We start from the raw sequence: 26,480 nt of genomic DNA, 5'->3' as shown, positions 1-26,480 counted from the left end.
GGCACTCCTCCTCCTCCACTTGTTGATTAATCCAACGTTAACAACAATAGAGGAGGGGGTTCAAACACACGCACACGCACATGCACATGCACATGCATATGCACACACGCATATATGTAGACACACACACACACACAAAAATAGTAACATTGCATAAAGCCCGTTATGCATACATTGGGTTGTTTTTTTTATTCAGTTTAACGTGTTTTGCCAATTGTTGAAATAATTAATATTTGTTTCCCCTAATATTTATACATTCCAGTACACAATAAGAAAAAAAAAACCTATATTGTTTGTTTCAGTTAATCCAAACTATTGATACCGTCAACGTTATCTAATAATCGTACTATTTAATACTGACCAGTATGGTTGAAGTATACAGTAAAAAACTAAAACTAAAACTGAAACTAAAACTGCTGGATGGATGAATGGGTGGGTGAATGGGTGGGTGTTCTATTATTAGAAAAAAAAAAATAAAAAAAAGAGAATATTCGTCCATAATGTTGTACCTCGGATGTCCAAACATGTCAATTACAAGACATGTGATTTTGAAAATTGCAAATTCTCTAGTTAATCATGATATAACAATGAAAGATAATAAGGTAAAAAATTGTCTATTATTTATCATTGATAGTTTTATTATTGTAAAGAAGTGTGAAAGAAGTGTGAAAGAAGTGTGAAAGAAGTGTGTGTGGTAGGGGGTGAAAGAATTTCTGGGTTGTTCTCTCTCTCTCTCTGTATATATCTTAAAAAAAAAAAAGATTTGCAATATTATTATTATTATTATTATCTATTTATTTTTTTTTTTTCGAGATCTCTCTAGTACTTGAACCGCCCAAAACTTTAACTTTAACTTTAACTTTAACTTTAATATTATCATCATTACGGTACCTACTGATATTTTCACCATTCTCTTTAGTATATTACTTTATTAGTTTTTTTTTTTTAAACATATATTACACAAATAACAAGTAAAATGCCTTTCTTTCTTTCAAGAAAGAAAAAGAAAAAGAAAAAGAAAAAGAAAACAGGGTATTTATTGTAAGTTGTAATCTATACACCGAAAATGAAAAATAGAACAAATAGAAGAAATTATAAAATTCAAATAAAACAATTCTTAAAAACAAAAAAGAAAGAAGCACTAACTTTTTTTTTTTATCATGTACCAAAAAAAAAAAAAAAACAAAGTAAATATATCCAATAAAATAATTGTAATAATATTGAAAACCGAAATATCGAAAATGTAATTAAGTAGAAATCATAACAACAAGAAACAGAAAGAACAAGAAAGAAACAGAAAGGAAAAACAGATTTGAATCAGTATCAGTAATTAGCATTACCATTAGATCAATAATGCAGCAAGACCAACAATAGCAGCACCATAAGTCAATCTCATGTTATTACCAGCACCTTCAAATGAAGAAACTGGAGCAATAGTGTATGAAGAATTAGCTGATGATTGAATAATAGAAATTGATTCTAATGTAGTTGGAATAGTACCTTCAGTCGTAGAGACGATAGCACTAGTTTCTGGAGCAGTAGTAGGAGCAATTGGAGTGGTTTCAGCAACTGGAGTTGATTCAGCATTTGGAGCAACTGGAGTAGATTCAGCATTTGGAGCAACTGGGGAAACTGGAGTGGTTTCAGCAATTGGGGCAACTGAAGAACTTTCAGTGACAGGAACTGATTCGGAAGCTGGAGCTGATGATTCTGGAGCAATTGGAGTGGTTTCAACAGATGGAGTTGATGATTCTGTAGCTGTGGTAGTTTCAGTTAATGGACAGAAGGTAGTGTAAATAGTATCTTCAGTTGTAATAACAACAACACCAGTAGTGACTTCAGATTCACTGCATGCATTGTTGGAACATGAAGTAACAGTGAGAACAGTTGTAGTTTGTGCAGTAGTAGTAGAGAATTGAACAGTTGGAGAAGTTTCAGTTTCTGGAGCAGTAGATTCTGGGGTAGTAGATTCAGCAGTAGATTCTGGAGCAGTAGATTCTGGGGTAGTGGATTCAGCAGTGGTTTCTGGAACAGTAGATTCTGGAGCAGTAGATTCTGGGGTAGTAGATTCAGCAGTGGTTTCTGGAACACTAGATTCTGGAGCAGAAGTTTCAGCAGTAGAATCAACATTTGAAGTAACTGGAGTAGTTTCAGTTAATGGACAGAAAGTAGTATAAATAGTGTCTTCAGAAGTGACAACAACAACACCAGTTGTTACTTTAGTTTTGCTACATGCATTGTTAGAACATGAAGTAACAGTAATAACAGTTGTAGTTTGTGCAGTAGTAGTAGATAATTGAACAATTGGAGAAGTTTCAGTTTCTGGAGCTGATGATTCTGGGGCAGATGATTCTGGAACAGAAGTGACAGAAGTAGAATCAACATTTGAAGAAACTGGAGTGGTTTCTGGGGCAGATGATTCTGGAACAGAAGTGACAGAAGTAGAATCAACACTTGAAGAAACTGGAGTGGTTTCTGGGGCACTAGATTCTGGGGTGGTGGTGGTGGTGGTTTCTGGAGCTGATGATTCTGGGGTGGTGGTGGTGGTGGTTTCTGGAGCTGATGATTCTGGAGTGGTTTCTGGAGCAGATGAAGTGGTGACAATGGTGGTTTCTGGAACACTAGATTCTGGGGTGGTGGAGGTTTCTGGGGCTGAAGAAGTGCTTACGATGGTAGTTGATACAGATGGGGTATCACATTGACAATCCCAACAAAATTGTTGTAAAGTATCACATCCACCAGTAACTTTCTTAAGCAAATTTAAAAGTAAACCTAAAGTTCTTTTACTATGAGTAATACCATTATTATTATTTAATTCTTCAAATTCATTTAATTCTCTTTTAACTGGGAAAGCATTGAGTTGAGCATTAAATAAAGCAGAAGCATCAAAAGTACCAATAGCATGAGAAATAGCATTAACTTTATAAATTATTTGAGAAGTACCAAAAATTTGTTTAATGGCATCAAATTCAGGACAATTACTTTCAAAATCAGTAATAATTTTAAAACCGGATGGAAGACAACATTTTCCTTTAATAATTTCTGCTTTAATTTTAAAAGAAGCTGACCATTCAAATGGATTAGCAACATGTCCTAATAAATCAATATCAGAATATCCAGTACCAGTAACACTTAATTGTTTAATTTTTTTCCCAAAAGCCAGATTTAATTGAACCGATGAATCACTTTTAAAATTACAATCAATACCATAAGAACCATCAGATAATTTTTTGGCACCAGACACGACGAATGCAGCATTGACCCCAGAATTAAATCCAAAATTTCCAAAAGTTCTTTTTTCAACATCTCTTTTGTTTTTGTTGTTTTGAGAACCATTGATAGAAGCAGAAGTATCATGATAAAGATTCAATTCACTACAAACTGGAGGAGTGTTGTGTGGGATACAATCAAAGATATCACCCAATAATGGGAAAGTGGCTTCAGTGGATAAAATATAATAAGCGAGGGCAGCGAGTTGGGCAGTTGCAAATCTCATAATTGATTAATAAAAAAAAAAAAAAAAATTAATAAAGCGAATGACTAATACGAGATTTGTATTTTGTTTGATCTTGATAAATGACTGAAAGAAAGAAAGAAAGAAAGATAAGATAATTGATAGATCCCCAAAAAAAATCCGGTAAAACTTACCTTTATTTATAGTTTTTGTTTTTGTTTTTTTTTTTAAAGCAGAAATAATTGAAATCATGAATTGATGGAATCAACGGGTGAAAAGTCTTACAAGATCTGAAATGTAAAACAAATAGAAATAGAAATAAAAATAGAAATAGAATTGGAAATGAAAGAAGAAACGGAAATGTTAACATTCCAAAGTAGAACTTAAAACAAAAAAATGGTAAAAGCATTGTTTTGTGTAAAATATGAAAAAAAGAACATTCTTGTAAAAATGTTTAGTTGTTTAGTATTACAAAAACAAAAACAAAGCATTGGACAATATTTGGCGTAGGTCATTTTTTTTTTGTTTCTAAAACAAATTGAACATTAATGGAAACAAAGATGCTGTGTCAAAGAATAGTGTAGGATAGGATAGGGTAGGATAGGATAGGGTAGGATAGGGTAGGGTTATTGAAGTATCACATTATGCATTAAACCCGAATAATAATGCAAAAAACGAAAAAGTTAAGATTCTTGCATTTAAACGAAAAAAAACCAAAACCAAAACCAAAACCAAAACACGCCTTATAATGACAAAATTAAAAAAAAAAAAAAGATAAAATGAATTTCCCATATTTGGTAAAAATATATAAAAGAAAATCGGTATTGCAATCTATTAATGCATCAAAAAAAAAAAAAGAAAAAGATTAAATGTTAAATGTTAAAAAAAGATAGAGAAATCAAAAGGGAGAATAAGTTAAGTTAAGTTAAGTTAATGATTTGAACATATTTGGTCAAAATTTCTAAAGAATGGGAATTCAATCCCGCTGAATTGAAGACAATAAAGAAAAGAAAGAAAGAAAGAATGTATATATATATATAAATGTAGGTCATTTCTAGAATAGGGGGAGGGGGGGATATGGTGTAACAACAACAACAACAAGAAGACATAAGGGACCCTGCGGGTTTTGGTTGTTTTGTTAAGGGTTCAGAAAGAGAGAGAGTGCGTGTGCGTGTGCGTGTGCATGTGTGTGTGTGTGTGCATATGTGTGTGCGTATGTGTCAAAGAGAGAGACTGCAAATACTTACACAAATTTAAATTGCAAAAAGAAAGAAAGAAAGAAAGAAAGAAAGAAAGAAAGAAAGAAAGAGCAAATGCGCATATTAACTAAAAACATATACAAACTATTTGAAAACAATAATAAAACCAATTTAATACTTCTTTGTTCTACTTTTGTTTTTTTGGGAAGGAGATAGATAAATGTTTTGAATGAAGAAAAAAAAAAATTTTATTTTGAAACAATTTTGTTTATTGAATTTTGATTTTAATTTATTATTATTGTTGATTTCTTTGTGTTAATAATTAATAATTAATAATTAATGATTACTTCTGACGAGAAACTTTAAATTTGTTCCAAAAGAAAGAAAGAAAGAAAGAAAGAAAAAAGTCTTGATCTTAATACAATAGAATAAACAAAACAAAAGTTGTAACATTCCCCAAAAAAAAAAATTAGAGTCTTTCTTTTATTTTAAAGAACTTCGCCAATCCTTTGGATAATTCTTCTTTTTTTGTTTTTGCTTTGCTTTGCTTTGCTCTGCTTTGCTTCTTGCAAATTCATTTTCTTTTTTTTTTTTTTTTTGGGGGGTTTCAAGGATTTGCCTTGCATTAGAGATATTATCACAAAAAATCTGCCAGATCGAAATGTATCTGCCCGACTCATTCTCGTAAAAAAAAACATAACATAAAAAATAAAAAAATATTGGTATTAAAGTCTCATGTTAATAAATATTAATAATTATTCTAGTTTAATATATATATATATGTATATCAATATATTGCATCAAATGACTTTATAAAGGAAAATAAGATTAATTTGAAAATATCCTATAAACTGCTTGTTGTTGTTGTTGTTGTTGTGAACCCCGTAGTATTTTGTAAGTTTACCCTTTTTTGTTTTTTGTTTTTTTTGTTTTTTTTTGCAAAAAGCTTATTGTTTGTTTTCAACCCCATTGATAATAGAGTTACATATACAGCTAATCAATCAATTAATTATGACCCCATTTTTGATTTTTGATTTTTTCACTTTTTCCATTAACAAATTATTTATTGATGCTTGTCGTCTAAATATATAAAAGATAAAAAAAAAAAAAAAAAATTTTCTTGTTTCGTTTTCGTTTTCGTTTCTGAAAATTTTTTTTTTTTATTATTAGTAACACTGGATATTGAATTGTTGATTTGATTTCTTAATCATGTTAACTTTATCAATTCAGTTAATAAAAGAAACAGAGTAGAAACGCAATTTTACTTGACAAAAGAATGGGTTTTTTTTTTTAAATAAAATTCTTAAAATTTGGTTAAATAATAGATATTATCATATTTTGTTTTTTTTTTTAGAAAAGCATTTTTCAAACATTCTGGTTTTATTGTATTGTGAATTATTTGCTTTGTTGGAGACATACACACACATATATATATATACAGGGAAAGACAAGAAACATATATTATAGATATGGTTATGTATTAAAAATATTATATTCTTCGCCCTATTATCCTGTTATTGGTTATACAATGTAAGTCGCTAATATTTTAGGCTATTTTTAACTCTCAATCCTTTTTTTTTTCTTTTTTTATTACTTTGTGTATGTGTGTATGTGTGTATGTGTGTTTGAATAATGTTATTTGGTCGATAATATTAAATATTGTTTTTGATTATTATTACAAAACAAGAAGTATTAAATTGTATATTTGTATTAATCAAAATGGTACAAAGGGTTCAAATTTTAATGAACTTCCCATTTGTGATACGCGGAATTTTTTTAATTTTATTTGCTTTCCGGAGGGGGATAGGGGGGGGGGGGTTAATTTTTTTTCTTAGTTCTTTAATCCTCGTCAATAAAATTTAGACGAACATAATAATAATAATAGTAATAATAATAGTAATAGGCTATTCGTAACTGTCAAGGCTATTGAATTAAATTGGATTATACCAATGTACATCAATAAAAACTTGTCCTTTTCTTTTTTACTTTCGACGTTTGAACCTTCTTCTTCTTCTTCTTCTTCTTTTGGTATACAAGAAATTAAAGATAAGAAATCACAAAAAAAAAAAATTCCAAATATTTAGAATCAGAAGGTTCTTACCCAAAAATATGTCAAGCGATTAATTGCAGAGATTTGTTTACATAAATCTTGATCTAATAATTATTATTATTATTATTATCATGAGGCGTTTTTTTTTTCTATTTTATTATTATTATTATTATTTGGATAAAGGATCCGCGTTTTCAATCCTAACAAAATATTAATCTGTTACATTTTTGACATTCTCCTCCAAATGACATGAATCTGTTTTTTTTTTTTTTTGTCATCTCCATCCTCTTTTACCCCTTCTTACTCCATCCATCCATCCATCCAACATCGTAAATAACATTACTGGACTGAACTGAACTGGGGACCCACCCCCCCAATAAAAAAAAAAAACGTTTGTAAGACTGATCAACACTAATGAAGAGGCGCCTTTTTTTTTTTTTTCTTCTTCTTTTGTTTTGTTTTTGCAATTTTTTAAGTGTATAATAGATATGTTATTCTCATTAACTTAATCTAATAATGCAATTTAATCATAATCATAATAATAATAATAATAATAATAATAATAATAGTATTAATGAATTTAACCTATGTAGAGATAGAGAGATAGTATAAACTTTGGTGTTAATCTTATTCTTTAACAAATAAAAAAAATGCCTTTTTTTTTTTCAAATTAATTATTTTTTTTTTTTTTTTTGATATGAGAACAGCATTGAAATCAATTAAGGGATTTTTATTAGAACTTAACGATTTTTAATAAACCATTAATGGAGATATTCAAAACGTTCTTCTCTTCTCGTTTGATCTGTATTGGAAAGGAAACTATCCTAATCGTTATCTTCATGAACAGAAGAGATTATCTCCAATTATGATACAGATGATCTTTACAATGCAAGTGATGCTAATTTGGATGAAGAAAATGTCGGTGCTGATAATCAAATATTAAGAGAAATGTAAGTTATTATTGTATAGTTCAGCGTATTAGTAGTAGGAAGCAATTTTATATGAAAATTTTTATTAACAAAATCAATTGATATTGGTAGATGTTATCATCAACACACACACACACACACACACACACACACACACACACACATCATATAACGTAATAATAACTCATTCACAGGTAAGGCTAACCTTATCTAAATCAATGCCACGGCTGCACCATCACCTCTCATGTCACTACCACCAGCATATATTAATTTACCATCTTTAGAAACATTTTGAATAATTTGGGCTCTACCAAACGTTACTCTGTCATATCCACTCAAAACTTCCACTTTATGTCCAAGTGTTTTCAAATCTTCAATTACATCCAATTCAATACCTTCTTCTAACTGTACAACTGTTATTGGAGTACAAACTGGACCTTCAGCTCCACGTCCTCTGTCGGTAGTAGCTTCATCATCATCATTATTATTATTATTATTATTATTAGAATTTAATACAAACCTGGGGGAATCAATCAGTTGTTGTGGAGTCATTCCAAATATAATCAAATTTAATACATGTTGAACATGGCATACTGGTTGGGCAAAACCTCCCATGTTTCCAAAACCAGCATATAATGATCCATCATTATTAGTTATCATTCCTGGGATAATTGTATGATATGGTCGTTTACCACCTTCTAAACAATTTGATTGTCCTGGTGTTAAATTGAAATTACTACCTCGATTTTGTAAACAAAATCCATAATCTTCTACTACTATAGCAGAACCAAATCCTTCATAAACCGAATTTATAAATGAACAAACTTCTCCATTAGAATCACTTACAGTAAGATAAACTGTATCTGATTTAAATTTTGGATCTGGAATTCCATGGTTCATTTTATTACCATCTATAATTTTATTTAAATCAATAAATTCTGATCTAGTTTTCAAATATTTAGGACTTAATAAATCATCAATTGGAATATCTTTAAAAATTGGATCTGTGACATATTCATCTGAATCATAAAATCCAAGTTTACAAGCCTCAATTAAAATGTGTAAATATTGTGAAGAGTTGTGTTTCAATTCATATAAATTGATCTTACCCAGATTATGAAGTTCCTGAATTATTCCCAATGCTATTAATGCAACCAATCCATGTCCATTAGGTGGAATTTCCCATACTTTATAATCCTGGAAATTAAGTTGAATTGGTTCAACAATAGTAGAAGTATGATTCTTAAGATCATCAAGTGTTAATTTATGATTTCTGGCATTAGTTGTTTTGATAATAGCATCAGCAATTGGACCTTCATAAAATATTTTCTTCCCATGTTTCCCAATTAATTTGAGACATTCAGCAATTTGATGATTGGTTATATATTCACCTTCATTAGGTCCTCGATTACCTTCAAGAATAAAAGGATTTTCTTTCACATCAAGGTTTTGGTTTAATAATTTGGGAATATTGTTTCTCCATGCATGACTAGATAATTCAGAAATAGGGAATCCTTCTTCTGCCAATTGAATAGCAGGGTTAAGAATTTCTTCAAAAGTAACTTTACCTGACCCCCATTTCTCATAAGCATCAAACCAACCACCAATTGCTCCTGGAACAGTCACTGCCAAAACAGAAGTATAAGGTATTCTTGACATATATTCCCCATTGTTATGTTCATTCCAAACATCTTGTGGTGTAATATTTTGTGCTGCTCTACCTGATCCATTTAATCCTAACACTACTCCACTTTTTGGATCCAGTTTATCATTCAATTTGTAATAAAGTGCAAAACAATCACCTCCAATACCTGTAGACCCTGGTTCTGTGATTGTTAAAGCAGCAGAAACTGCAATTGCTGCATCAACACAATTTCCTCCTCTTTCTAAAATTTTTATCCCGGCAGCATTGGCTAATGGTTGAGTTGAAGCAACAATTCCTTTAGAAGAATATACTGTTGATCTTCTCGAGGGGAACTTTATAAATTGTTTTGACATTATTGATTTTGAATATTTACTTGTTTTTTTTTTGGGGGGGAAGAAAGGAACGAAGCAGTTTAAATAGTTTAGAAGAAGAAGAAGGATTCATTTGTCTGTCTATCTGTCTCTGTGTGTGTGTGTGTGTGTGGGGGGGGGGGAGGGGAGGAGGGGAGGGGGAGAAAGAGTCAAACAATTAGTTTTTTAACTACTACTAGAGTACTACACACAAAAACTACCTTTGATAAAGTAAGTTTGTTGCCGCGCGTGAACGGAAAATTATAGTCGATTTATTTTCTCTTTTTATTTCACCAGATCGATCCGAAGGAAGTATATTTATAATTACTTATTGACTCGGTAAGTCCGAAAGAAATCAAATAATGCGAAAAATAGTAGGAGTATTACAAGAAAGTATTTATTTTGGAGATTCTTCTTGCCTTGTAATATATCTCTTCGTGACCCAAAATCATATAACAACCACATATCACTCAAAGTTATATCTGATTATTAATATATGTAAAAGGGTCAGGGTCATTTATTCAACAATTCATGCCCATTTGTTTTGTTCTTGCAAGACTCAGGTAGACCTTTTATGGACTCTCAATACAAAAATATGAATTTATAGTTGCGCCTGAACATCCCCGAAAGCGACAAAAACAAAAAAAAAAAAAAAAAAAAAAAAAATAACTTAAGCTAAAGTTAGAAAGCAATTCTTTCATATTGGTGTTACTATCATGGGAGTACACTCATTATGGAAAATAATCGGACCAACAGCAAGGCCAGTAAGGTTAGAAGCACTATCAAGAAAGAAATTAGCTATAGATGCCTCGATTTGGATATATCAATTTTTAAAAGCAATGCGTGATAAAGATGGTAACTCCTTACCATCATCACATATCATTGGGTTTTTCCGAAGAATATGTAAACTATTGTATTTTGGAATATTACCGATATTTGTGTTTGATGGTGGAGTGCCTGTTTTGAAAAAGCAAACCATCAATAACAGAAGACAACGAAGAGAAAAAAATTCTGAATCACGACAAGAGACAGCTCAAAAATTATTAGCCATCCAATTGCAAAGAGAAGCAGAAAACGCGTTAAATCGACTGAAAAAGCTATCAAGTAATAATGTCAATGATGATTCTGGTATTGGCAATGATAATGTTATATATTTTGAGGATTTGCCGATAAATAAACTGGAAAGAGAATCATCAACCCCATCATCAATAATTTACAGGAAGGATGATGAATATCATTTACCGGATTTAAAGGAATTTAAAGTGTCTAAATATGATGAAAGAATAATGCCTGAGGAAGATTTAATAGAATTTTATGAAGATTTTGATCATGTTGATGGAATTAATATAAATGAAATTGACCCTAAATCCAAAGAATTTGAAACACTACCTATTGCCACTCAATATATGATATTATCACATTTAAGACTAAAATCTCGATTGAGAATGGGGTATAGAAAAGAGCAATTGGAAGAATTGTTCCCGAATAGTATGGATTTCTCAAAATTTCAAATACAACAAGTCCAACGAAGAAACTTCTATACACAAAAATTAATGGATGTCACAGGTATGGGTGCAGATTCAACTATATCGAAACGACTTGCTGGAGATAAAGACAGAAAGTATGCACTTGTTAAGAATGAAGATGGGTGGACTTTAGCATTAGAAGAGAATTCCAAAGATAACCCGATACATGTGGATTCCGATGAAACTGAAGATATTACACGTGAAGTCAATAGTTACAAACATGATTCAGGACAAGACAAAAAGGACGAAGATAGTGACTCGGATTTCGAAGATGTTCCTTTAGAAGAAATACCCGAAACAGAAGAGGATAAAGACTATCACCGGGCTTTGATCAAATCAATTTATGAACAGTATAATACAGAGGAAAATATACAAGGTCCAACAAAGGTTGTAAATGAATTTGATGAAAAAGAATTGAGGGAAGCTGTGGAAAAGTCTAAAATTGATTACTTTGAGTTACAGGCTAAGGAAACACAACAATCAGGAGAAGAAAAATTTGATTGGGGATCGTCAATGTTGTTTGCGCCTGATACTGTGAAGCAAGATGTTTCATTGCATAATGAAGAAAGTATCAATTCAGTTGAACATACTGGCACTCAAGTAAATGCCGTCAAATCCGATGAATTTAAAAGAATCAAAAATAGCGATATCAAGAAGGACACATCTAACAACATTGGTCAGTCTTTTTTGTTCAATGCCGATCCTCATAGGACAGGCAAAATAGAACTTCGTACCAAAGAGGAAACAATTTTTGAGCCTGAGGAAAGTGATTCTGAAGAAGCAATAACTAATAACGTCCAACAAAGCTCTGACATAGAAAAACCAAAGAAATTGGAATCTGTAAAGGACCAGCAAAAGCTACCGGATTGGTTTCAGAATGAAGTTAGCAAGACTTTGAACCCACATAATGTCAAGTTTGTCAACTACAATAATTATCAAATACGTAACCGAAATAATCAAGAAGAAAAGGACGCTGGATTGGTTCCCTGGTTTGAAGCTAAAGAGATTTTGGAACAAGAACAATCAGATGAACAAGAACAGGAACCGGAGAAACCTGATAATGCTAATGATGACATTAAAGAGATTAATCAAGAGCAAATGAATGTATTAATTATTGAAGAGAAAGAAACGGTGCCGCCACTGCCAGTTGAAGACGTAAGAAAGCCAGCTGTGATGGACTACCAGTTTGAAGAAGAAGACGAAGAAGAGTTGGTGCAACAGTTGCGAAAGGAAGAGCTTGATCATGAAAGTCTTAAACATCAAATCAAGTCATCACATGCTATCCCATTAACTTCACTTGAAACAAGGATTACAGACGAGCAATTATTACAAGAGAAATTCCAGAAAGCAAAGAGAGATTCCGACGAAGTTACGGAAGCAATGATAAATGATGTACAAGAACTTTTGAAAAGATTTGGAATTCCATATATCACTGCACCAATGGAGGCTGAAGCCCAATGTGCAGAGCTCTTCAAAATTGGCCTTGTGGATGGTATTGTAACGGATGATAGTGATTGCTTTTTGTTTGGTGGAGACAAGATCTACAAGAATATGTTTGATCAGAAACAATATGTTGAATTTTATCTACAGGACGATCTTTTTAATAAGATGGCGTTAACACAACACAAGTTAATTGAGTTGGCACTTTTGTTAGGAAGTGATTATACAGAAGGTATCAAAGGTATTGGTCCGGTTCAGGCAATGGAAATCCTTGCTGAGTTTGGTAACTTGGAGAAGTTTAAAGAATGGTTTGACAAACACGCCAAAACAGTTGCTGATAAAACAGAGCTCACCAAATTACAGAAAAGTTTATTAGATCGAATTAAAAAGGGTAAACTTTTTCTTCCTGATAGTTTCCCTGATAAAGTGGTTGAGCAGGCATATATATCACCAGAAGTTGATTCTGATAAAACAGAATTCCAATGGGGAGTACCGGACTTGGATCAAATTAGGTCTTTTTTAATGTACAACCTTTCTTGGTCACAAACAGAAGTGGATGAGGTTATGGTCCCACTTGTACAAGACATGAACAAGAAAAAATCCGAAGGAAGACAGTCTATTCTTAATGAATTTTTCCCTCAAGAGTATATACAAAGTAGAAAAGAACTTAATTTGGGTAAAAGGTTAAAGACAGCTGCAAGTAAATTGAAAAAACGGAAACATTTATAGATTTGTAATATATACACGACCTATTTTTTTTTTTTTTTTTTTGATCTCAATCAGTGTAAAAGACTTGTTAAATATCACTCTATCGGAAACCAAAGAAAAAAAAACTATTGTGCTTTTCGAATTGAACATTTTAATCCAACGTAATACATTTCCAACAGGGAATCCCTTAAAACAATGAGTGATTCGTTTTCGAGGATAACGTCTATGATAGACTCTGCGAAAGAGTTCACAATAGAAACTGCAGTCTCTGCGTCTGCTCGATTAACTGATACACCAAGTGGATCTCGCCCGCAAGAAATCTCAAAATTATTGAATTCGAGAACTGACCGTGAAATATTAAACGGGATGAAATGTGTAATCTCCCTAATAACAAGAGAAGAAGATGCATTGCCATATTTTGCTGATGTTGTTAAAAATATAACCAATAGTGATCCCAAAATCAAACAATTGGTAATAATCTATTTGACGAAATATGCTGAGGTTGAGCCTGATACGGCATTACTTTCCATCAATTCAATACAGAAATCATTAAATGATAAAGACCCAATAAATAGAGCCAATGCAATCAGGTCATTATCTGGTATTAGAATTGGATCCATTATTCCCATTTTGGTGTTGAGCATGAAAAGAACATCAACGGATCGATCACCATTAGTTCGTGCTGCAACAGCTATATCGATTGGGAAAATTTATCAAATATCTGGCAGATCCAAACGACAAATGATTGAATACTTGAACCAATTATTAACTGATAGTGAAGTGATGGTTGTTGGTGCAGCCATTAAATCTTATGCAAAGATCAGGATGGAATTAAATGAAGATAAGCGATGGGTGCCAATACATGGTAACTTTAGACGAATTTGCAAATTGTTGAATCAATTTGATGAATGGACTCAATCTTATGTGATTGAATTACTTACTGAATATTCTCGTAAGTTTTTACTGCGACCTATTACCGATGAAATAACTGATGATGATCTTGAGTTATTTTTGATGTCGATGAAACCATTGGTGCAAAGCATTTCAGAATCAGTTATTTTAAGTGTTGCCAAGTCAGTTTACCTTCTTGCTCCACGTCAGCTATTTTGTGATTTTCAATTGGATCTTGTTTTGACAAGAATGGCTACTTCATTAAATCAACTGGAGGTATCTTTGTTTGTATTAGAAGTTGTATCGTTTATCAGCAAGAGTGACAACTTATTTGAATCATACTACAAGAGCTTTTATGTAACACCGAGTGACCTGACTGATGTTGCTATTTGCAAAATTAATATCCTTTCAGCATTATCTAATCAAGAGAATTTCAAGTACATATTTGAGGAATTGAAATACTATGCCATTTATTCAACAAACAAAAGTGTGTCAAAGGAGTCAATAAAGGCAATGGGAAAATGTTCTGGTTTATCTTTGGAATGGAGTCAGAAGATTTTAAAATGGTGTTTGAAAAAAATAAAAACGTCGCGTGGAGAAACATTGAACGAGTTGTTAACGGTTATACGTTATTTAATTCAACAAAAAAGTGATTCCAATGACAGTTTAAACAAAACAGAAGTTTTGAAGACAACATACAATTTGGCAACCATTTTGGAAGATAGTCTGGTTGAATTGGAAACCGAGGCCCGAGCAAGTATTATTTGGATTATTGGGGAATATACGGCACTAGCTGAAAACTCATTTGCACCTGATGTTTTAAGAAATTTACTTAAACGGTTTGCAGAAGAGGAAGAAGAAGTTAGATATCAAATATTGGTTCTAGCAAGTAAAATATTTGCCTATGAAATGATCAAAATAAAGAACGAAGGGGGCGACCAATTCAAGGATTATGTGGAAGAGAAATTTTCCAATAGTATTGAATACAAGATGTTTCAACATACATTGCATTTAGCCAAGTATGACTCGTCCTATGATACCAGGGATCGTGCAAGAATGTTTAGCGTATTATTATCAAGTGTTGATAGGGCACAGTTGGCATCTTTGTTCTTGCAAGTTCCTAAACCAGTTCCATTTGTTAAATCAGATGCAGCAGATAATCTTAGGCTTAGGGCCATTGATAACTATTTTGAAGTTTGCGATTGGAGCGATCAAGATAAATTACCACCAAAGTCTATTCGAACTGAACTCCCCGTGCAGGTTAATAGATTAGGCAATGTTTCATTTGCCTCATCCTCAATATCCAGAGAGAAAACAAAGTCACCAAGTCCTGTTGGTGAACATTCCTTTTCATCACAACAATTTGCTCAGCAACGAGAATCATTGTCTCAAGTTGAAAAGAAACAAGCACTGAGATATAAATTACAAAGTTTGGATGAGTTTTTTGGTAGTGAAGATGATTATTCATCGTCGTCCTCGTCTTCTTCAGAAGAGGAGGAAGAGGAAGAGGTCAGTGAAAAAGAGGAGTCTGATGAAGAAAAGAATGGAGAGAAAACCGATAAAGAAACATAATTATCAGGTGATGAATTGCATTCTGCAAATGCAAAATGTTGCTCTTGATTATGTTAGTTCAAACGTTATGCAAAAGATAAAACATGTATTAACTGTACATATTAAGAGGTGATTACTTGAATAAGTCTCGACGTTTGAGCAATTGGCATAAGATTTGGAATTAGCTCTGATTAGGTAATTTTTTATTCTTAGAAGTTTCATATAATAGAGGAAATAATAACCATTGAAAATAATTTGTATTACAGCTTGTCTCTGAGAATAATATAAAAGAAACGATTTGATTTTGGATGTATATTGGTTGCGAACACTTTAAGTTGAATACCATAAAAGGGCTTTTTTTTTTAGGAGAGGTCTGGTAATGTGGTTTAGAGGGTTGTGAGACATGTCAAAAATGTAAGAGGTTAGTATGTCAAGCGGTGACGCAGATCGTCAAAAAAATACGCCATATGATATTTGGATCAAGATTTACGTAAACAAATCACCAACATTGAGGTACACCATTTTATAGTACTCGGTAGAACCATTTCTACCAATATTTGGAATTTATTCTCCGTGATCTTTGATTATATTACTAGTGAATAAAGAGATCCCTTTTAATTCCGTTAAAACCTGATCAACAAAGAAAGTGGAAAGAAGAGTCTTAGCAATTGAAATTTTGTGTAATTCAATCAAATTAAGAACGTTTGACAGTTAGAAGTACGTTGTTGTTGTCTTTGTCTCGTCTAATCTTTATTGACGAGGATAATAAAGAGCAATACGTACAGCAAAAATGGAACTTACACGCATATAAAATGCGGATAAACTTGCTAAAATAAATACTCTTTGAAACATACGATATCTTATCCTTGTAATAATTGGAATACTTTTTGCTTCAATTTTAGCATTATTAGTAATTCAAATGAAATGACAAGGTAAGAATTGCCTAATTGTTAGCAATAATAGGCTAGAGCTATTTCCTGATGCATTCACTGTTTCCATGTTTTTTCTTGTCCTGCTTTGTTTTTCTCGAACAAAATGTTCCACTTTACATTGAGAAAATATTTGAAAATCACTAACCACTTTGAGTATGGTGATATCAACTCTTGATTCCTTTTGGGAGTAGAAGAGTAAAAATTTTTCTAACCGGATTTAACTATTTTATAGCAATTGGATTTATTTAACAGCAGCTATGATAAGTTTGAACAAATTAGTTGTTATGATTCAGAATTAACAAATCGTTTTCAGTTCTTTGGATGCAAAAAACAGAATTTTGTTTCCTCAGACAATAAACGTTAATTTTAAGAGTCTTAGTAAGTTCATAATCGGTTATAATGTAGCAATAAAGAAATTTAAAACAAACACAAGCATTCAAGGGCCTATAATGATAACACTAATGGCTCCTAACCAGTAAATAGGATAAGTTAGTTCAGCTAATTTTTTCTGACTTCATTTTGTTTCACCTCTTGTTGCGACTTTAATACAGTTTTTGCAACTTCTCTTTGTATCACCTTTGGCTGCCTTTTAACATAGGAATTCCCTTGAAGTCCCTTATTTTTTTTTTTTTACAATATTTCAGCATTCCTGAAAGACGTGATCAGAACAGTTTTGAAAAAACTATAAATAAAGGTCAAAATAATCGATAATTTCCAATTTCCAATTAACTTGTTTTCCAACAATAACAAACAAAACAGGAATCTCCAATAGTCACTCGCTTTTCGTTTCATCAATCATGAAATTATCAACTGCTAAACTCGTTGCTATCGCTTACTATATGTTATCTATTGGGGCCACTATCCCACTGGTAGATGACCAGCAAGTTGAGGAAGGTCTCATCCAAAAGAGAACTTATGGTTATTATCAAGAACCATGTGATGACTACTATCCACCTCAACAACAACAAGAAGAACCTTGTGACTATCCACAACAACAACCACAAGAACCATGCGACAACCCACCTCAACCAGAAGAACCATGTGACAACCCACCTATTCCAAACATCCCAACAGATTGGATTCCAAATATTCCAACAGATTGGATTCCAAATATCCCAAATGAACCAACAAATCCACCTACTACTCCAAACATTCCAGCTACAACAACTACTTCAGAATCATCATCTGTTCCCTCTACTACTCCAAAAACTTCTGCTTCAACTACTCCTGAATCTTCTGTTTCAGCTACCTCTCCATACACTTCTGTTCCAACAACTATTCCAAAATCATCTACTCCAGCTACTGGCCCAGAAACTTCTGTCCCAGGCTCATCTATTTTAGCTACCACTTCAGAATCATCATCTGTTCGAGCTACCACACCAAATACATCTGTTCCAACCACTGCATCTGAGTCTTCCACTTTGGAAACCAAAACATCAATTACTCCATTAACTACCTCTACTGAACATGATACAACTGTTATTACCGTTACTTCATGCTCCAACAGTGCATGTGCAGAAAGTGAAGTCACTACTGGTGTTGTTGTCGTCACATCTGAAGATACTATTTACACTACTTACTGTCCTTTAACTGAAACTACTCCAGGTACTGAATCCACTCCAGAAGCTTCCACTCCAATCATGGAAACAATTCCAGCTGATTCCGAACCATCAGTTCCTGCCAGTGAAACCTCAGCAGTTGTTCCAGAATTATCAGTCCCAACTACAGAATCGGCTCCAGGTACAAAAATGACTCCAGGTGGTTTAGAACCATCCGCTCCAGTCTCTGAAATGACCCCAGCTGGTATTAAAACTAACCAAGCTGTTCCAGAATCTTCAATTCCAGCTGGTTCAAGTGTTGCAATTACTACTCCGGTAAATAGTACTATCGTCTCTACGACTGAAGGTGCTATTCCAACCACATTAGAATCTGTCCCAATCATGCAACCATCTGCCAATTATTCATCTAGTGTTGCCCCTGTTTCTACGTTTGAAGGTGTTGGTAACAACATTAGATTGACTTATGGTGCGGCCATTGTTGGTCTTGCTGCATTATTGATCTAATGCTAATTACTGAATCCGTGTCTGTTCTTTTTTTGGGGATTTCTATTTGATTGATTATTTTGTTTTTCGGTTTTCAATATTATAAGAGTTATTTTATTGAATATTTGTTTTGTTTGGTAGGTACCATTAGTTTCTTAAAATTGACTTGTTTGATTTTCATATTTTCTTCTTCTTGGTTTGTTTTCAGTTTTCGGTTCATAGTTTACAACTTGAAATAAATACCCATTTTTTTAAAAATAGTTAAGACGTTAGTTTTTATCCTATTCACTATTTCTATATGTGTGTGATATAAACTTGGTGAGTTATAGGACCTATAATAGCAACTTATCTAAGAATAGATGTGGTTCCTTCTCCAGAAAGCATAAAGATGCAATGCAAGAAAGTGCAAATACAAAAAGCGGTTTTTAGATTTTTGTCGTATTTATCAACAAACATTCTATCTCTTGTTTTTTTCTCCATAGCCTTCAATCTCTAATGTTCCAAACTTAATCCTATAAATCTCAAATTACCATAAAGATAAGTTATGAGTACCACCAACCAGATTTAACTACCTAATCAAAATGGTCGTGTGAAATTGCCCACTAAATCTCATTCAATTTCTCCGTAATCTTGTTTCGGTGATCAGCCGCAACCATGATTCAATTTCAACCGAAACAAAACTTAAACTAAAACATCTAAAAACATTTGTTGGGACAATTTTACGAAGCAAACTTAAATTTACTATTATTGTCATTGTTCACAATTTAACCCTAGAAAAAAGTAAGGACTTTAAATCTCCCTATTCTTTCTTTATATTATTTGCCCTTATTTTAAATGTCAAAACAAGACTCACCTCCAGATTATACTAATAGGGCATCAGATAACTATAACCCACATGAAACTGATAATAGTATTCCTCCAGCATTCACTCCTAATTCTTTAGAAGTTCATCCTCCACCATTCTCCCTTTCTTCTCCACCACCACCACCTCCTCCTCCTCCTGATCAACATAATTTTCATGTTCCGGCATATTTTCAAAACCAAATTACTCCAGCATGGACAATAGTAATAAATAATCGATTTTGGACTGATGGATTTAGGATTTTTGTCTCTGAAGATGCATCAAATAAGTTTGATGCTTTCAAGAAAAGTAAAAATCCCGAAATAATCCAATTACAAGAACAAGGTATTGGAGTACCATTATTTAAAGCTATTACTTCATATATCCCATTGGCAACAAAATTTATAACTTTTAGAAGATATGTCCCTACTAATTTACATCCATTTGATATTGATAAAGATTATTATGATTATTGTATTGTTAAACGGAAATTACACGTTGGTTATGATAGTTATATATTTGAATTTACTCCTGATCCTAAACAACCAAAACTAAATTTTCAAGTGATATTATTTTCTCATTCAGTACTACCTATTCATGATTATATTTATAAGGGAGAAAGACATCGATGGATTGATGAATCAAATTTAAGAAGATTTAAGGAACTTTGGCAAGTTAAATATGGATTCAAACATACATACTTAATAGATGGTCAACCGGCATTAACTGATAATTGGGATGGTCAAAGTGATAAACTTAATAAAAATAAAAAAAATCCTTATTTAGATAATTTTTTTAAAATGAAATTTTCTATACTGTCAAGATATCCTAAACCGGAATATTATGGTCCACATTGTACCGATACATTAGGAGAAGCTGAAGCTTTTTTCAAATTAGGGTATGCTGAACTTAAGATTGATGATTTAGGTAAAGGATATTCACAAAATGATGATGTTAATTACGAAAGTATTTTTTCAATACCTGAAGAGGAATTGGTAACAATTTGTATAGCAACGGTTTTGAAACGACAAAAAGATATTGAAGAAGAAAAGAAAAATAGAAGGAGAAGAGCAAATTAATTATAGAGATTGTTTCATATACATATATATATATATGTGTGTGTGTATTTATTTTTTAATTGGTTTCTATGATCTAAATAATATAATGTCTAAAAAAAAAAAAAGAACGTAGTAAGTTTACCACAATTTGATCAAATCATCCCAATCACCTTTCTTTCTTCTATTCCAATAACTTTTTTCACCTTGAATAAATTCCCATTCGGATTCATTTATTGGTCCATTCCCTTTGCGTTTAAAGAATTTTGGAATATGTACTTCACCAGCTGTTTCCAATTCTTTTCTTCTATCTCTTTGATCTTGTTCTAATTTATTTTTCAAAGTCTCGGCAGTATCTGTGTCTCCTTTTTCATAAAGTTGTAAATCTGGTCTATTTCTAGAATCAGTTGGTGCAAGCTTACCCTTTTCTATTTCAGTAATCTTGTTTAAAGTACCAGCAAACTCTGTAAATCCAAATTTCTTTTGATATTGTGGTAATAATTCACCAGCTTGCCATATGGTCTTTTCAGTAGTTTTAGTCTTTAATGTAAATGATTCAGTCCAATTACCTTCAACACTATATGTCAATTCCTTCTTTTTGTTGTCAAATGCTTTCACAACAACACCTTCTGATCTACCACTCCACATACCACCTTTGGCAAATTCAGCTACAGCTTTATAACCATTTGATGATTTGATTGTCACTGATCCACTTGGTTCAGCATATGTTTCACCAGCAATAATGTTTTTTATCATAGTGGTTGGTTGAGTCCATGTAAATACTTCACCAGTTGATTTATCTCTTAAATATACTATACCTTTAGTGGTAACTTCAGATTGTTTACCCCAGAATTTTTGATCTGGTGATAATGCATAATCAAGTGTCCAATGTTCCGTATCAACATGATAGGCAAAAACCGGTGGTCTATGACTGACTTTTTCCGATATTAATCTGAATCCAAGATCTTCTCGTACTAATTCATAAGTTTCTCCTAATAATGGAGTGAAAGGTTTACGTTTATTTCTTTCTTTGGCACGTTGTGTTGAAAGATAACTTAAGGCAAATGCAGCCACCCGTAATAATTTTTCACCTGATTCGTCTTGGAAATCTGAGATTAAAGCATTGGTGGCAACTTCAGGATACTCAAGCATTTCAGCAAATTTTTGTAGCATTGTGGTTGGTTCATTGTAAGTAACAGGCATAGCTATAGTAGATAAATCTTTACCAACATTCTTACGCACAAAACTCAATATTGATGGTGGTGTATGAGTACATATTGGAATATCTGAAGGTCTTGAAACTGGATCGTGAGGCAATGGATACAAGTTGTCATCATCAGCTTCAACTGTTGGCTGAGGCAAATCCTTGTCTTGAATAACTTCATGACCTTCATGTACACCACTGGGAGTAGTCTGTATAAACTCGTCATCTTCTTCATCTTCTTCAGAAGAGCTTTCTGCATCGTCAGCAACTTCGACATCTTCTTGGATTTTACCTTCATCATCCAAAAAGTAAACACCAGTTTCTTCAAAATGATCAACTGCATCATGGAAATCAGAAGAAAATACTGATTGGACGTCGGCTGAACCAGGTGAAGACAAATTTGCTCCTCCTTTGAACCTTGTAAGCAAGTTAACAAAATCTTGGTGGATTTCATTGGCCAAAGGTGATGGATTTTCTGTTTTCAATTGTACTAGTTTTTGGGCAATCAATTGTAATTCAGAAGTAGATGCACCTAATGGAGTACTTGCAAGAGCAGGTTCTTTTGAATCATTTTCTTCTGTGGTGGTGGCTGTTGGCACGACAGTATCTTCCTTTTTAACAGTATTAAAGGCATTGACCCAAGCATTAAAATCGGCTTTGTTGATTGCTTTCAAATGCCAAACTTCCATTCCCGAATCAATAATAAACTCACGAGTCGATGGATTGGCCGACACTATACAATCCTTAATTGGCATTTGGCCGCGCAATTTATTATCGTCAACTTTAAAATAAGACAAGGTTTCTCTGCCATAATTCAATACAAAATAACGTTTAGTGAAACCTTGTAATTTCTTTCTTCTTTTTTTCAACATGATACTCTGTAAAGTTTCTCCTGGTGCAACATCATTTTCGTCAAATAAATGTTGATCATGAACTTCAGCTACTTTTTCTTCAGCAATATGTTCTTCTGATTTAGATTTACTAACAATTTTGGCGGAAAATTGTACCAGTTTAGCAATTGTTTTAGAAAATGAATTATCGAAAACAAAGGCAAACATCCCACCTCTTTCCACTTCAAATTTCCCATGAACCAATTCATTGGCTACTAATTTATAATAATTCTTGATCAATATTAAATCTGATTCATTGATTGATAATAAAGTTGATGCTCTAGATTTGGATCTATAAACGTCATTTGGTTTAGAAAATTGATTGACTGAAGCAGTTGAGGCAGATCTAGATCGTGTTCTTTGTGGAGGTGCAATTGGTGGCTCAAGTACAGCCGTAGAATTACTATCTAAAGATGCTTCTGATTGATTGAGTGATTCTTCTTTCTTTTTATAAAATGAAAAATTGATTGATTTCTTCAATGGCTTAGCCTCCCAATCAATAACTGAATTATCTGGAGCATTGATCCATTTAATAAGGAAATCTTTGGAATGAATCTCTAAAGTCTCCATATTTGGGAATTGGTATGGAAAGTTGAATGTCTGAGAAAGAAATAAAAGAGGTGCAAAGTGGAGGGGGGGGTATGTGGTGTTTAAAACTGGTTGTGGTGTTATGACTGGAGGGAATATAGCGTGGTTTTGGGGGTTTGTGTTTCGTTGTGTTGATACGTGAAAAAAAAAAAAGAACAGAAACTTCGGCAAGAAAATGAAACCAGAAATAGAAAGAGTAAATTCCGTGTGAAATTTTCGTTATTTCTTTTTTTTTAGCTTGTGAAAGGAAATTAAACCAACAGAACAGAATTTATTAATTAAATTCCCAAATTGATAAAAACCAATACAAGGAGTAGTTGTAAGATGATAGGATAAAGGGTTTGAATGAACTTTGGAAAGAACTTAACAAAAATTAGAAAGAAAAAGGGAGGAGATATTTAGTTAGTTTTATAATTCTTATTTATATATTTGAAAAGAAGAAAGAATAACAAGCATCATCAACAACGAAAATTCTTGTTGGGTGAAATACGAATTTCAATTTTTAATTGATACTATTATGAAATAGTTGATTTTTTGGTTGTGATACTATTTGTATTATAAGCATGAGCAAGTAAGAAATAATTGAGACAAGGTGTCACTCAGCAATTCTCCCCTTTTCTATTTAAAGTAATTTTCACACTATTGCTCTGTTACATGACCATATAGAGGTTTGCTTTTTTTTGTTGGAGATCTTTAGATTTCGGTCTCATGTTCGTTTATGCAATTATATTTTTATGTCGATTACATTAATTATTATTGCAGATAGATAAATCAACTCTTTTTATACAGAATACTAATTCACCACCCCAATGTAGTTTGCCTACTATAAAATGCAATATACTAACTAGTTTTAGTAGTTCAAATAATAGTTCCGGGGTCAAATGTTGGACCAAAGAATTGGGATCTTGCATGTGAGAAGAGGTAAGTATAATCGGCAACAAACAAACAAACAAATAAGCCAACTCTGAAAATATATATGTTACCTTGGTAAAAGTTTGCTGAAAAAAAAAGATTTCACATCCATGGTATTCTTTTTTTATAGTTGTTTATGAATTAAATTAAATCCGATTATTATTTGCTGTTTTCGGTCTTTGTGGAAATACCCCACTTATTTATTGTTCACTCCTATTTCAATCATGCACGTTGCGGGAGTTAAATATCCTGTATATATTATATATGTATATTATAGCAGCTCTTTGATCCACTTGTTTATAATTTCAAATTCAATCTTTCTTCAGAATTACTTCGAGAAACTGTTTCATAAATTTCTCCTATTCCCAGTTCTTCAGTAGGAAACATAGTTGGAAACATATTATTAGCATTGCCGCCTAGGGTAGTGTTTCTATTCTTGGAAAATAGCAAAAATTGCAATTGTTTTCTCAAACTATTAATCATCATTCGTTGTACATTCATATCCTCTCTAATCATGAAATTATCATTGATCAAATTATTCATGATATTTTCTCGTTCATTGACGGTTGATTTATTCATAAATGGGATAATTCTTTCATTTATTTCATATTTTAATCGATCGATTTCAAAATTCAAATACACTAATTTATCTTGATCTTCTATAGATTCAAACTTGTTGATTTCTTCAATTGATTCACTATACCCTAAATTGGTTATTTTCCCTTGAATAATTGAATCTAACATCTTGTTTATTTGCTTTTGTAATGTTTCATTTTCTAAAACCAATGAATCCATTTTTTCTTTCATTGTTGAATAAGTGGGTAAAAAATGATACAATTGACAATTATTCTCTAAATGAAGTTCTAATGAAGTTTCATTGGTTCCAATCCATTTGCATCCAATTTCATGAGCTGGACATACGAATCTACCGATTTTACGACAATTTTCTTGATGTCTAGCCATATTTTTCTCTGGTATCATATCATTATCACATAATTCACAAGTTTTATAATTAAATAAACATTCTTGTTCAAGATGTTTGGTTTGAGTTATTTTCGTGACCTTTGTTTTACAAAATTCACATTCAAATATTAGGTGGACACATTTGGACGATTCTTTATCTTCAAACCTTCGTTCAATAATAAGTTGACAAATTGACCCATCTGATCTTACACCATTACATCGTATTCCAGTATATTGACAAATATCTTTAACATGATGTTCTAACTCCCATCTTGTCCCCACCCAATCACAACCTCGTTCATGATTGGCACAATAAACTTTTAGTTCATCTATTAAATTTGTTATTATTAATGGGGTCGGGAACAAATCATTGATATTGGCTCCATCTAAAGGTGTTCTATCCAAGGGGCAATATCCAGTTAATTCATCAGTTCGACTACTACTGCTACTGCTACTATTTGATTTGGCCATTTTGAAACATTCATATATACATTCTTTGCAATAGGTATGACCACAAATAGTTGTTAATGGATTAATAAATGGTTGTTGACAAATAGGACAATTTAAATGATCAGTTGGCGACTTGTACTTGGCATTTCGAATATCAGGACTATCTTTTGTATCTAGATAATTAAATGAAGTAGGGTAATCAACTATGGTCGTTGTTGTATCATCATACTCTTCTGGAATGTCTTGGGTTTCAATTCCATCAAGTATCGGTTCTTGAGTAGATTCTTCTGTAGATGACATTCTGAGATATTAATCAACGCCGTCTTGTATTGGAAAGTTTTATTAATGTGCTTTTGAAAAAAAAAGGAAGGGAACTAAAACTAAAAGAATATTTAGTAGTAGTGTGATAAGGTGAATTGTGGGACATCATTCCATGTTCTTGTTTTTGTTGCGCCTTAATTCTGGTTCGTTTTGTTTTTTTTTTTCCGCTATCTCGATTTCTCTTTTCAGTAATAACTAATTTCTCATCTCTTTATTAGTTGGGGAATGAGGAGTTACTTTTCCGTTAATCAATAATATCAAACCACACATAGTTCAAGTATTTTGAGAAGGAAGGCAGTACTTGTTAAAAGTTAACATATATTAGCTCTCTCAAGACATTGAAAAATTTCTTTCCCACATTTCTTGTGGCCAAAAAAGAAAAAAAAAAAAAAAAAAGGTCCTATCCGGATTCGAACCGGAGTTACAAGGAGGTTTTTAATCAAATCAAAACCTTGGGTGATAACCAACTACACTATAGGACCTGTTTGTTGAAAATTAAATTTTTGGCATTTATATATTGATACCTTTTAAACTTGTTG

General features: G+C 32.4%; 8 protein-coding genes and 1 non-coding gene across 9 annotated transcripts; 4 read left to right on the top strand and 5 right to left on the bottom strand. All coding sequences in view use genetic code 12, as the record gives it.

Annotated features, from left to right (window-relative positions):
* Positions 1–1,342: 1,342 nt before the first annotated feature.
* RBT1 (GPI-anchored cell surface glycoprotein (flocculin), putative) lies at positions 1,343–3,496 on the bottom strand (the record flags this gene model as incomplete). Its single annotated transcript, XM_002419953.1, has 1 exon — positions 1,343–3,496. The coding sequence occupies one exon, from the start codon at positions 3,494–3,496 to the stop codon at positions 1,343–1,345; it is 2,154 nt and encodes a 717-aa protein (XP_002419998.1).
* A 4,346-nt stretch (positions 3,497–7,842) lies between these two features.
* CD36_43390 (gamma-glutamyltransferase precursor, putative) lies at positions 7,843–9,630 on the bottom strand (the record flags this gene model as incomplete). The annotated part of the gene is made up of 1 exon (XM_002419952.1): positions 7,843–9,630. The coding sequence occupies one exon, from the start codon at positions 9,628–9,630 to the stop codon at positions 7,843–7,845; it is 1,788 nt and encodes a 595-aa protein (XP_002419997.1).
* A 713-nt stretch (positions 9,631–10,343) lies between these two features.
* Positions 10,344–13,322, top strand: CD36_43380 (DNA-repair protein RAD2 orthologue, putative; the record flags this gene model as incomplete). The annotated part of the gene is made up of 1 exon (XM_002419951.1): positions 10,344–13,322. The coding sequence occupies one exon, from the start codon at positions 10,344–10,346 to the stop codon at positions 13,320–13,322; it is 2,979 nt and encodes a 992-aa protein (XP_002419996.1).
* Positions 13,323–13,496: 174 nt separating this feature from the next.
* On the top strand, positions 13,497–15,764 carry CD36_43370 (AP-3 adaptor complex subunit, putative; the record flags this gene model as incomplete). Its single annotated transcript, XM_002419950.1, has 1 exon — positions 13,497–15,764. The coding sequence occupies one exon, from the start codon at positions 13,497–13,499 to the stop codon at positions 15,762–15,764; it is 2,268 nt and encodes a 755-aa protein (XP_002419995.1).
* Positions 15,765–17,472: 1,708 nt separating this feature from the next.
* Positions 17,473–18,738, top strand: HWP1 (hyphal wall protein; the record flags this gene model as incomplete). The annotated part of the gene is made up of 1 exon (XM_002419949.1): positions 17,473–18,738. One exon carries the CDS (start codon positions 17,473–17,475, stop codon positions 18,736–18,738), a length of 1,266 nt encoding a protein of 421 aa, XP_002419994.1.
* An 813-nt stretch (positions 18,739–19,551) lies between these two features.
* Positions 19,552–20,637, top strand: CD36_43350 (conserved hypothetical protein; the record flags this gene model as incomplete). Its single annotated transcript, XM_002419948.1, has 1 exon — positions 19,552–20,637. The coding sequence occupies one exon, from the start codon at positions 19,552–19,554 to the stop codon at positions 20,635–20,637; it is 1,086 nt and encodes a 361-aa protein (XP_002419993.1).
* A 117-nt stretch (positions 20,638–20,754) lies between these two features.
* On the bottom strand, positions 20,755–23,277 carry OSH3 (oxysterol-binding protein, putative; the record flags this gene model as incomplete). The annotated part of the gene is made up of 1 exon (XM_002419947.1): positions 20,755–23,277. One exon carries the CDS (start codon positions 23,275–23,277, stop codon positions 20,755–20,757), a length of 2,523 nt encoding a protein of 840 aa, XP_002419992.1.
* A 1,227-nt stretch (positions 23,278–24,504) lies between these two features.
* Positions 24,505–25,920, bottom strand: CD36_43330 (signal-transducing regulatory protein, putative; the record flags this gene model as incomplete). The annotated part of the gene is made up of 1 exon (XM_002419946.1): positions 24,505–25,920. One exon carries the CDS (start codon positions 25,918–25,920, stop codon positions 24,505–24,507), a length of 1,416 nt encoding a protein of 471 aa, XP_002419991.1.
* Positions 25,921–26,336: 416 nt separating this feature from the next.
* On the bottom strand, positions 26,337–26,423 carry tRNA-Gln (TTG). The gene has a single exon. It is a non-coding gene; the product is annotated as a tRNA-Gln (tRNA).
* Between the last annotated feature and the right edge of the window lie 57 nt (positions 26,424–26,480).

This window comes from Candida dubliniensis, chromosome 4 (genome assembly GCF_000026945.1).
Source record: "Candida dubliniensis CD36 chromosome 4, complete sequence".
Lineage (NCBI taxonomy): Eukaryota > Fungi > Ascomycota > Pichiomycetes > Serinales > Debaryomycetaceae > Candida > Candida dubliniensis.
This window is presented reverse-complemented; position numbering and strand designations above follow the sequence as displayed.